The sequence below is a fragment of the Periplaneta americana genome, chromosome 8, assembly GCF_040183065.1.
Source record: "Periplaneta americana isolate PAMFEO1 chromosome 8, P.americana_PAMFEO1_priV1, whole genome shotgun sequence".
NCBI classification, from domain to species: domain Eukaryota; kingdom Metazoa; phylum Arthropoda; class Insecta; order Blattodea; family Blattidae; genus Periplaneta; species Periplaneta americana.
The window spans coordinates 9,900,457-9,912,510 of NC_091124.1; the positions used below are offsets into that span (position 1 = coordinate 9,900,457).

The 12,054-nt window shown below is 31.6% G+C and overlaps 1 protein-coding gene and 1 long non-coding RNA gene across 2 annotated transcripts in view; one reads left to right on the plus strand and one right to left on the minus strand.

Annotated features, from left to right (window-relative positions):
• LOC138704484 (uncharacterized) overlaps window positions 1-12,054 on the plus strand; it is a 43,460-nt gene that overhangs the window by 8,549 nt on the left and 22,857 nt on the right. The window contains exons 3-4 of the mRNA XM_069832407.1: window positions 5,414-5,506; window positions 10,239-10,439. Of these exons, the coding sequence (XP_069688508.1) occupies window positions 5,414-5,506; window positions 10,239-10,439 (294 nt within the window). The remainder of the gene's footprint in view (window positions 1-5,413; window positions 5,507-10,238; window positions 10,440-12,054) is intronic.
• The window catches only part of LOC138704485 (uncharacterized), a 36,901-nt gene that overhangs the window by 4,397 nt on the left and 20,450 nt on the right, over window positions 1-12,054 (minus strand). The gene's annotated exons all lie outside the window — the stretch shown is intronic.

Below are 12,054 nucleotides of genomic sequence, written 5' to 3' on the forward strand. Positions count from 1 at the left end.
TGGAATGTGACAGCGTTTTCTTGTCACAGCTCCGGAAAAATCATTGTGATACATAACAGTGATTTTGTTACAGTTCAATTTTTGTGTTCGGATGATTTTTGGAGCTCCATTTCCTGTCTGTAGATTTCCTAGTCGTCTAGAATTCAATTTCACAGCCATCTACTACTTATCTATGGACAAACCACGAGAAATACCAATGTTTCTCATCAAGAGCCCACAGATGTTTATGTTTATCCCTCTTCTGGGAATTGAGTTGATATATCAGTGCCATGTCTTATACTAACAATAGTGATTAGCGCTACCTCATTTCATCTCACTACATCTCGCCAAAATGTAAAAAAAAAAAAAAAAAAAGTACAACATTGTAAAAATTGTAGAAAATTACTAAAGTGTAAAACTATAAAAATTTGTAAAAATTGTAATTGTAATATTGTAAAATGTTGACATGTTCCACATCTTAAAGCTTCATTGCTCATGTAAGATCTATGGAATAAAATAAATGAATGAATGAATACCAGTATACTGAAAACAAAACAACTGAGGTATGTTATCGCTATGTACGAGCGCGTATATTCGCCAAAGAATGTTTACGAATGATTAAGCTAATCATTTGCGGGAGAATATAGCGAGTGTATAGCTTCAGTATCAAAGAGTTGCCAACGTTAACCTTTTGAGTGGGACGAAAATTAATTAGATCCCAGTTATGTAGTCCTTCAAGTTAATCTTTTTACTTGCAAATGTCTGCACCCTGAACCAGTCACATACGTACATCAGTCACCATCACTGTGAGTCACATATTAGGCAGAGATGACGATTTCTCGGAGCTGTGATTTTGGAACTGTAGTCACAATCGGAACCCGTGACAAACCTGTTACAGGAACAAAATCACAGGTCTTCAAATCACACTCCACCACTACCTTTGAACATGATCCTTCCATTTTCTTCTGTAGTCTTGGAGGAAAGTTGTAATAATCCTTGAAGAATAAGATCTTATCTCTTATCAAGAATTGTATAACCTGCTGTTTTATGCATGAAACTCTTTTCACTAGATGTTATCCTCCATGCATCTTGCTTTCAGATAGTCCAGTATTCACAGCCGTATGTCAGTGTCTGTTTAGACAATGTGTTTGTATACTCGTTAATTTGGTATGCCTCTGGACTAACTGAATTTATCATGCTTGTCACTTTAACAGAATTTATAACCTTCAGAGCTGTACCAATTTCATGAAACTTCTTTTGAATACTTAGAATGACATCGGGGATAAGCTCTGAAAGTGCCCGTATAACTTTGAAAATCGCCTTTTATAATAATAAAAAAAGAGTTAAAATTCTTTGTCTGCCGAATTTTCAATTGAAGACATGCTGTTCAGTAACCAGTATAACTTTGTAAATCGCCTTTTATAATAATAAAAAGAGTTAAAACTCTTTGCCCGCCGAATTTTCAATTGAAGACATGCTGTTCAGTAATCAGTATAACTTTGAAAATCGCCTTTTATAATAATAAAAAAAGAGTTAAAATTCTTTGTCTGCCGAATTTTCAATTGAAGACATGCTGTTCAGTAATCAGTATAACTTTGAAAATCGCCTTTTATAATAATAAAAAAAAGAGTTAAAATTCTTTGTCTGCCGAATTTTCAATTGAAGACATGCTGTTCAGTAATCAGTATAACTTTGAAAATCGCCTTTTATAATAATAAAAAAAGAGTTAAAATTCTTTGTCTACCGAATTTTCAATTGAAGATATGCTGTTCAGTAACCAGTATAACTTTGTAAATCGCTTTGTATAATAACAAAAAGAGTTAAAATTCTTTGTCTGCCGAATTTTCAATCGAAGACATGCTGTTCAGTAACCAGTATAACTTTGTAAATCGCTTTGTATAATAACAAAAAGAGTTAAAATTCTTTGTCTGCCGAATTTTCAATTGAAGACATGCTGTTCAGTAACCAGTATAACTTTGTAAATCGCCTAGTATAATAATAAAAAGAGTTAAAATTCTTTGTCTGCCGAATTTTCAATTGAAGACATGCTGTTCAGTAACCAGTATAACTTTGTAAATCGCCTTGTATAATAATAAAAAGAGTTAAAATTCTTTGTCTGCCGAATTTTCAATTGAAGACATGCTGTTCAGTAACCAGTATAACTTTGTAAATCGCCTTGTATAATAATAAAAAGAGTTTAACTCTTTGTCTGCCGAATTTTCAATTGAAGACATGCTGTTCAGTAACCAGTATAACTTTGTAAATCGTCTTGTATAATAATAAAAAGAGTTAAAATTCTTCGTCTGCCGAATTTTCAATTGAAGACATGCTGTTCATAACCAGTATAACTTTGTAAATCGCCTTGTATAATAATAAAAAAGTTAAAATTCTTTGTCTGCCGAATTTTCAATTGAAGACATGGTGTTCAGTAACCAGTATAACTTTGTAAATCGCCTTGTATAATAATAAAAAGAGTTAAAATCCTTTGTCTGCCGAATTTTCAATCGAAGACATGGTGTTCAGTAACCAGTATAACTTTGTAAATCGCCTTGTATAATAATAAAAATAGTTAAAATCCTTTGTCTGCCGAATTTTCAATTGAAGATATGCTGTTCAGTAACCAGTATAACTTTGTAAATCGCTTTGTATAATAATAAAAAGAGTTAAAATTCTTTGTCTGCCGAATTTTCAATTGAAAATATGCTGTTCAGTAACAAGTATATCTTTGTAAATCGCCTTGTATAATAATAAAAAGAGTTAAAATTCTTTGTCTGCCGAATTTTCAATTGAAGACATGCTGTTCAGTAACTAGTATATCTTAGTAAATCGCCTTCTATAATAATAAAAATAGTTAAAATTCTTTGTCTGCCGAATTTTCAATTGAAAACATGCTGTTCAGTAACCAGTATAACTTTGTAAATCGCTTTGTATAATAATAAAAAGAGTTAAAATTCTTTGTCTGCCGAATTTTCAATTGAAGATATGCTGTTCAGTAACCAGTATAACTTTGTAAATCGCTTTGTATAATAATAAAAAGAGTTAAAATTCTTTGTCTGCCGAATTTTCAATTGAAAATATGCTGTTCAGTAACAAGTATATCTTTGTAAATCGCCTTGTATAATAATAAAAAGAGTTAAAATTCTTTGTCTGCCGAATTTTCAATTGAAGACATGCTGTTCAGTAACTAGTATATCTTAGTAAATCGCCTTCTATAATAATAAAAATAGTTAAAATTCTTTGTCTGCCGAATTTTCAATTGAAAACATGCTGTTCAGTAACCAGTATAACTTTGTAAATCGCTTTGTATAATAATAAAAAGAGTTAAAATTCTTTGTCTGCCGAATTTTCAATTGAAGATATGCTGTTCAGTAACCAGTATAACTTTGTAAATCGCTTTGTATAATAATAAAAAGAGTTAAAATTCTTTGTCTGCCGAATTTTCAATTGAAGACATGCTGTTCAGTAACCAGTATAACTTTGTAAATCGCTTTGTATAATAACAAAAAGAGTTAAAATTCTTTGTCTGCCGAATTTTCAATTGAAGACATGCTGTTCAGTAACCAGTATAACTTTGTAAATCGCCTTTTATAATAATAAAAAGAGTTAAAATTCTTTGTTGCCGAATTTTCAATTGAAGACATGCTGTTCAGTAACCAGTATAACTTTGTAAATCGCCTTTTATAATAATAAAAAGAGTTAAAATTCTTTGTCTGCCGAATTTTCAATTGAAGACATGCTGTTCAGTAACCAGTATAACTTTATAAATCGCTTTGTATAATAATAAAAAGAGTTAAAATTCTTTGTCTGCCGAATTTTCAATTGAAGACATGCTGTTCAGTAACCAGTATAACTTTATAAATCGCTTTGTATAATAATAAAAAGAGTTAAAATTCTTTGTCTGCCGAATTTTCAATTGAAGACATGCTGTTCAGTAACCAGTATAACTTTATAAATCGCTTTGTATAATAATAAAAAGAGTTAAAATTCTTTGTCTGCCGAATTTTCAATTGAAGACATGCTGTTCAGTAACCAGTATAACTTTGAAAATCGCCTTTTATAATAATAAAAAAAGAGTTAAAATTCTTTGTCTGCCGAATTTTCAATTGAAGACATGCTGTTCAGTAACCAGTATAACTTTGAAAATCGCCTTTTATAATAATAAAAAAAGAGTTAAAATTCTTTGTCTGCCGAATTTTCAATTGAAGACATGCTGTTCAGTAACCAGTATAACTTTGAAAATCGCCTTTTATAATAATAAAAAAAGAGTTAAAATTCTTTGTCTGCCGAATTTTCAATTGAAGACATGCTGTTCAGTAACCAGTATAACTTTGTAAATCGCCTTTTATAATAATAAAAAAAGAGTTAAAATTCTTTGTCTGCCGAATTTTCAATTGAAGACATGCTGTTCAGTAACCAGTATAACTTTGTAAATCGCCTTTTATAATAATAAAAAAAGAGTTAAAATTCTTTGTCTGCCGAATTTTCAATTGAAGACATGCTGTTCAGTAACCAGTATAACTTTGAAAATCGCCTTTTATAATAATAAAAAAAGAGTTAAAATTCTTTGTCTGCCGAATTTTCAATTGAAGACATGCTGTTCAGTAACCAGTATAACTTTGTAAATCGCCTTTTATAATAATAAAAAAAGAGTTAAAATTCTTTGTCTGCCGAATTTTCAATTGAAGACATGCTGTTCAGTAACCAGTATAACTTTGTAAATCGCCTTTTATAATAATAAAAAAAGAGTTAAAATTCTTTGTCTGCCGAATTTTCAATTGAAGACATGCTGTTCAGTAACCAGTATAACTTTGAAAATCGCCTTTTATAATAATAAAAAAAGAGTTAAAATTCTTTGTCTGCCGAATTTTCAATTGAAGACATGCTGTTCAGTAACCAGTATAACTTTGAAAATCGCCTTTTATAATAATAAAAAAAGAGTTAAAATTCTTTGTCTGCCGAATTTTCAATTGAAGACATGCTGTTCAGTAATCAGTATAACTTTGTAAATCGCTTTGTATAATAATAAAAAGAGTTAAAACTCTTTGTCTGCCGAATTTTCAATTGAAGACATGCTGTTCAGTAACCAGTATAACTTTGTAAATCGCCTTGTATAACAATAAAAAGAGTTAAAACTCTTTGTCTGCCGAATTTTCAATTGAAGACATGCTGGTCAGTAACCAGTATAACTTTGTAAATCGCTTTGTATAATAATAAAAAGAGTTAAAACTCTTTGTCTGCCGAATTTTCAATTGAAGACATGCTGTTCAGTAACCAGTATAACTTTGTAAATCGCCTTGTATAACAATAAAAAGAGTTAAAACTCTTTGTCTGCCGAATTTTCAATTGAAGACATGCTGTTGAGTAACAGAATGATTTGCTGTGTAATTCTGACAAGTGTGTTGATGTGCTAACGCTCTTTTATTGTCTTTTACAGTTTGTATGAATATTTCGTATCTGGTACATGACTATGGCATATCTCTTACCGTGACTGTGAATGGCTATGCTATTTTCAATGAAACTGTGTCAGGTAGGCCTAAATCAGTATTATTTTTATAAAGCATATACTTAAGATTTTGCTATGATCTCAGTTCTGCTAATTAGTACAAATAAATTTTTCAGTAATTTGTATAAGATATATCTTAAAATAATTTTATGCTCGACCATGCCGAAATGTAGTAATTATACACCTGGTTGCAGTCCTTTAATGCATGTCATTAAAGTTCAGGTTTTCGATTATTCTCGGATATGCAATCGAAAGGCAACGAGGGAAACGTCACGGAGGCTGGAAATCCAATACTGTCGCAGAAGATTATTTTCTGTTATTATAATAATTAGCGTTAATTGTAAATAATATTCAAATAAATTAAATTTGTCATCTCGTTTTTCAATTCTAAATCAATTTCCAGGTTATATCAAAATTAGTTCATGTTATTCTCTAGATTACATCAAGGTCAATGACATTATTGTTCCTCGGAAAAAATCAATACTTTCTCGTCTGCGCACATCTCACAATTTACGAGCTATGCACAAGGTCACTTCCGATCTTCAGTCAGATACGAATAAAATGAATACTTCTGAAAAATTTCAAGTTAGAAATATGGTCGAGCATAAAAAGTCGTATGAAACTTGCCTATAATGGTAATTAAGATGCTCATATGAAAATTATGAAACGAGTGCGAGTTTCATAAACAAACATACTCGCGTCTTAATTACTATCATTATAGGCTCGTTGCATAATGTACTATTAATATGTAATAGTTAGGATGAAAGAAGTTATAGTTAACTTACTCTGCAATACTGATATTAATTTCTTTCATTCATTTTTTTAAATATCTGTAATGTTGAAGTTTTTTTTTTGGATAATTACATTTAAATAATGATAGGATGTAATATGATAGGTACTTATTTAGAGGAATCTTTTCGCTTTGAACTTCAAGGGGATGAAAAAATTCGAATTAACCCCCCCCAAAAAAAAAGGATGAAGTTAACATACTGTATTTTTCACACTTAGATATTAAAAAGAAATAAAATAATGCTACTTTACTGTATCACATAATTATATACCTATATTCACACTGGAAATATACGAGTCGAATCATCTGGGAACTGTATACGGGGTGAACTGTAAGTAATGTAATTGAATCGCACTTTTTAGAAAGGAACTAAGTCAAAATTTGTCATTTTTATTTCTTCTGATGAAATGATTAATACTTCCAAGACGCAAAGATAAACAAAGGAAGGAACTTAAACAAACCTTTCCCAGTATCTCTAACATCGAGTTGATGTTTATATTACGGCACTGGTACACTGGTATTTATTCATGAAAGTTAAGTTCTTTTGCTCTCCTGAAAAATAGAACATTTTGACTTAGTTCCTTTCTAAAAAGTGCGATTCAATTAATATCAGAGGAGTATTCTTTGAGATATTTCAAATAAAAAAGTTTAATACAATTTTACTCGTTTTTGCTTCCTTTTCGAGATAAAAATTGTTTTATAGGAAACATTTCATAGTGTGGTTTGGGAAAGCCATTGATTGAATTTGTGATATGCTCAGTCAGTTTAAGAGAGCAGTGTATTATGATAATAAATGATTGAAGGAATTTTAGTTTTGTCCTTTAAATATGCAGAAATTTGATCTGAACACATGTAACTTTTCGTTCTGCAAAGAAATTTTATAATGTGGCACTTGTTTGGTTCAAATTTCTGCACATTTAAAGGACAAAACTAAAATTCTTTCAATAATTTATTATCATAATACACTGCTGTCTTAAGTTCACTGAGCATACTGGGAATTCAAACAATGACTTTCCGAAAACATACTATGAAATGTTTCATATAAAACAATTTTTATGTCGAAAAGAAAGCACAAACGAACAAAATTGTATTAAACTTTTTTGTTTGAAATATCTGTGTATAGATCCACTATAAAAAACTGTATTTCAAACCCTTGAAATTCTTATGCTAAAATTACATTATGTTGAGCTTTTCATAGTCGACTTTAATGATTTTTCTCTTGAATTCTTTTTTATTGTACATGCCACATGAAGAAGAGTAATCGGTGTTCCCATAAATATTCGATTCAAAGTAAATACAAGTTCATTTACCAGAACTCGTACAAATTAAAACATGAGTTTTAGAAGTGCTTTGATGAGCTTACTTACGGTTGAGGATGGAGTCCTTTGTTGTTATTGTGTAGTTCCCTGGGATAGAGATTAGATCAGAAAGAGAACTAGGGCAGTACAAATATTCTGACTTTGCAAAAGAGAGAAATCAACAAGGATGTAATCATAATTTATTTGAGATTTATTTACGTAATATATTTATTATTGTAATTCTATTTAATTTTTTATGAGAAGGTGTTATTTAAAGATTTCCATTATGTAGTTAAGATTCCTAGCTTGAATGAATTATATGGAATTTTCCTTCAAATTAGGTGCGAGTGGTATAATTAAAGCTTATAATGTTTGACAAACTAATACATTTTTATAATATAAAGAAATGATAAATAAGAGAAATTACAATACTCGTATTTACTGGTACTGATAAGTGAAATTGAAGCTGCTAAAATTCATGTTAAGCTTCTAAGCAATATTTTATGTCAGATTGTTAATAAAATTTTATCTTGCGAGTTCTTTTATTAAGTTGATACTGAAAAAAAAGCGAATAATCTCACTTAATTTTAAGTCTATGTACAAAGTCTTCACAAAAAGATGCAACACTTTTAAACGACTATATTAATTATACTACTACATTACATATATCGATAATTGTCATTATTGTGTAATTCCTGAAGGCAGGTAATTTGGAGTACAACATTAGCTGCCACCTAGTACCATATTCATTAACCAATGCTTACTTACTTATGGCTTTTAAGGAACCCGGAGGTTCATTGCTGTCCTCACATAAGCCCGCTGTTGGTCCCTATCCTGAGCAAGATTAATCCAGTCTCTACAATCATACCCCACCTCCTTCAAATCTATTTTAATATAATCCTCCCATCTACGTCTCGGCCTCCCCAAAGGTCTTTTTTCCTCCTGCTTCCCAGCTAACACTTACATGCATTTCTGGATTCACTCAGACATGCTACAAGCCCTGCCCATCTCAAACGTCTGGATTTAATGTTCCTAATTATGTCAGGTGAAGAATATAATGCATGCAGTTCTGCATTGTGTAGCTTTCTTCATTCTCCTGTAACTTCATCTCTCTTAGCCCCAAATATTTTCCTAAGCACCTTATTCTCGAACACCCTTAACTTCTGTTCCTCTCAAAGTGAGAGTCCAAGTTTTACAACCATACAGAACAACTGGTACAAGTTTCACAACCGTACAGAACAATCGGTAATATAACTGTTTTATAAATTCTAACTTTCATCTTTTCATTAGGCAGTACAACAAAAATGAACAGAATGGAGTGTACAACAGAAAACCCACACGAAATCTGCATCCTTAGAAGTGTCTTGTGTGGTGTGTTATGTCTTTTGTCGGAATTATTGGACCTGTCTTCTTCGTTTGTACAGTTAAAACTGAACATTATCTACATATCCTGCAAAGAAGATTTTGTTCCAACTTTTCAAGAGCGCACACAACAAATGTAGTCCTTGATTTTCTGGATGATTATTTCCAAGGTAGAATAATCTTTACTCAGCATCAGGAATGCTTTCGCGGTCTTGGATGGACTTGGCCTTCCTATTCACCAGACTTAAATCCTTGTGATTTTCACCTATGGGATTTTTTGTAGGATCGAGTGTACCAGAATAACCCTAAAAAGCTGAGAAATTGAAAGCCAATATTCGAACTGCTGTATAGGGAATTCATGATGAAACTCTTGAAGAAGTAGTGGATAGTTTTCATCAACAATTTAATATTGTGATGGCTGCTGGAAGGTCTCATATTGAAAATCTTTTTACATAGCATCAAATTCCTACTGTTCGGGGATACTTCGATACTAAAGCACCGATGTATCTAATGTAACAGCTGAAATAGTACATTATGCAACGAGCCTATAATGATAGTAATTAAGACGCGAGTATATTTATGAAACGAGCACAAGCGAATTTCATAATTTTCATACGAGCGTCTTAATTACCATTATAGGCAAGTTTTATACGACTTTTTATGCTCGACCATATTTCTAACTTGAATTTATTCATAAGTATTCATGTTATTCTTAACTGACGGGGGAGCGGAACTGACCTTGTGCAATATCTCGTAAATTGTGAGATGTGCGCAGACGCGAAAGTATTGATTTTTTCCGAGCAACAAATGTCATTGACCTTGATATAATCTAGAGAGTAAAATGAACATTAATCTTGATATAACCTTGAAATTGATTTAGACATTGAAAAACGAGATGAGAAATTGAATTTATTTGAATATTATTTACAATTAACGCTAATTATTATAGTAACTGAACATAACCTTCTGCGACAGTATTGGATTTCCAGCCTCCGTGACGTTTTGCTAGTTGTCTTTCGATTGCATGTCCGAGAATAATAGATACTTGCGCTTTCATATTGCTGAGCTTACAATGGTGTTTTCTGATTGGTGGAACACCTGAACTTTAATGAATAGGTGTACTTTAACGAGGTCCATTAAAGGGCTGCTACCAGGTGTATAATTACTACATTTCGGCATGGTCGAGCATAAACAATTTAAAAGTATTGCATCTTTTTCGTGAAGACTCTGTACATTTAAATGCATTAAAATAAATGTTAATTTTATACAGTATATATTTTGTATAATATGTTTTCAAATTTTCCAGCTCGCAATCCACCTCCTATCTGTCTTGGTGTGCCGTATGTGAAAGAATATGCAGATCTTTGTATCAGGCTGTATGATATAGATGCCACCTCAACGCATCTGCACGCCTGTGTCAAGGCTGAGGCTCGTATGAAGATGATAGTAATTGCCAAGTATGAATTTGGTTGTTTCAACATTGGACCTCCTGGAGTGGCTACTACTGGTACTGATCACATGGTTCCTTCAGTGATACTTGTTTGAGTTCGAGGAAAGTTGCATTTAATCGTTTATGGCTAGACTGTCAAACTTAATGCAATTGCATGCGTTTATTGATTTGATGTATTGAAAAAGGCTCTAATATATTGTAGATCGTGATTCATAAGTTCGATTAAAATCAACTTCATTTTGCATAAATGCATACTTTCTGGGGTTTCCCTGTTATGTACATGCATTTTTTACTTTGAATATTAAACTGCATAGATTAGTGCATTTTTCTTGTTCGGCGTGATTTAGAAATATAAAACTATATAATGTACGTTGAGTTGCTGAAATGGTTGCTATTTGGTTGCCTTCTCAAAACTACCACTCACATTCTAAGTACTGATGTCGTATCTGATGGTCACATTAGTTTTAAACTAAAATCGAAAGTGTCATAGTGTAGAATTTGACAACTAGATCTATGGACTACTTAAAGTGACAGTATTGATAATAGCAGGTGCTGTGACGATGGAGGCATTATACATTCTGACAAGACTTGTTCTTGTCAACCTTAACCTAACATCCGATTAAATCAATTTCAGTAACTCACTGTAGGACAATAAGCATTTAACAAATAGAATAGATAAGAGGAGAAATTTAGCCATACATTTTACTGGAGAAGACATGGATAGTTTATTACTGTAAATATATAATTAAATGTTAAAGAATAAAATGTGGACCGGTATATATTTATGCATGTGTCCAGTGACGTAGAAACGTTCTGAAAGGGCTGCTTTCCAGTGTACCACATAATAGTTTGCCCTTAATATTAACACATTATTTTTCTTCGTAAGTTGTTCTCGCTCTAGCTTCACTTTCGTCTTTTGATCTACATATTCATTCTTCATTATTCTCAGTGTGTTTGTATTCTTTGACAGAAACATATACTGTCTTCGTTTTTATTAAGCAAATTTGTTATTTTCCTAAATATCGCACCTTGGGAAGAAGAGAGTCACAAGTGTAAAAATTTCATGAACTGAGATAACATTGCTGCCTAATAGAGAAAAATTTTCTTTGCCTGTTTCTATATGGCCATAAGCAGTAGGTTAAAATTTGGAGGCAGGATTAGATGTGTCTGTATGGTATTGCTGCAAATCAAATGGCTCTACTACACTTTAAACTTAAAAAATCTCATTAGTACAGTTTTTGCACTTGTGGCAAGTATTTTCCCCCCAAGGTGCGATATGTGTATAGTTAGTAATATTAATTGCTCTTTAGTGGTGAAAATTACAATCTTTTATCTATAAAAAATAACTTACTGTGAAGGATTGTTTTAATTTACTCTAGTTCCCATCGCAGTGATTATCCATTAAGTATTGTATGAACTCCAGCACTGGTCTATACCTCTTAGAATTTCAGTTTCATTTCATAAAATATTTGAAGCTAGTCAGATAACCAAATTAAAATTTCTTTGGAATAGTAAAGAAAATATAGTTTAATTGTGAATATATCTTATATGAGTATCTGAAACATACTTTAAGTTTAGTATTCTGTTGTAATATTCCTGGAAAATTTTGCCTTATTTGCGGAATTTGCGCCAATTCAGGGACTCTTAGTTATGTTTTCCATTATAAGTATTT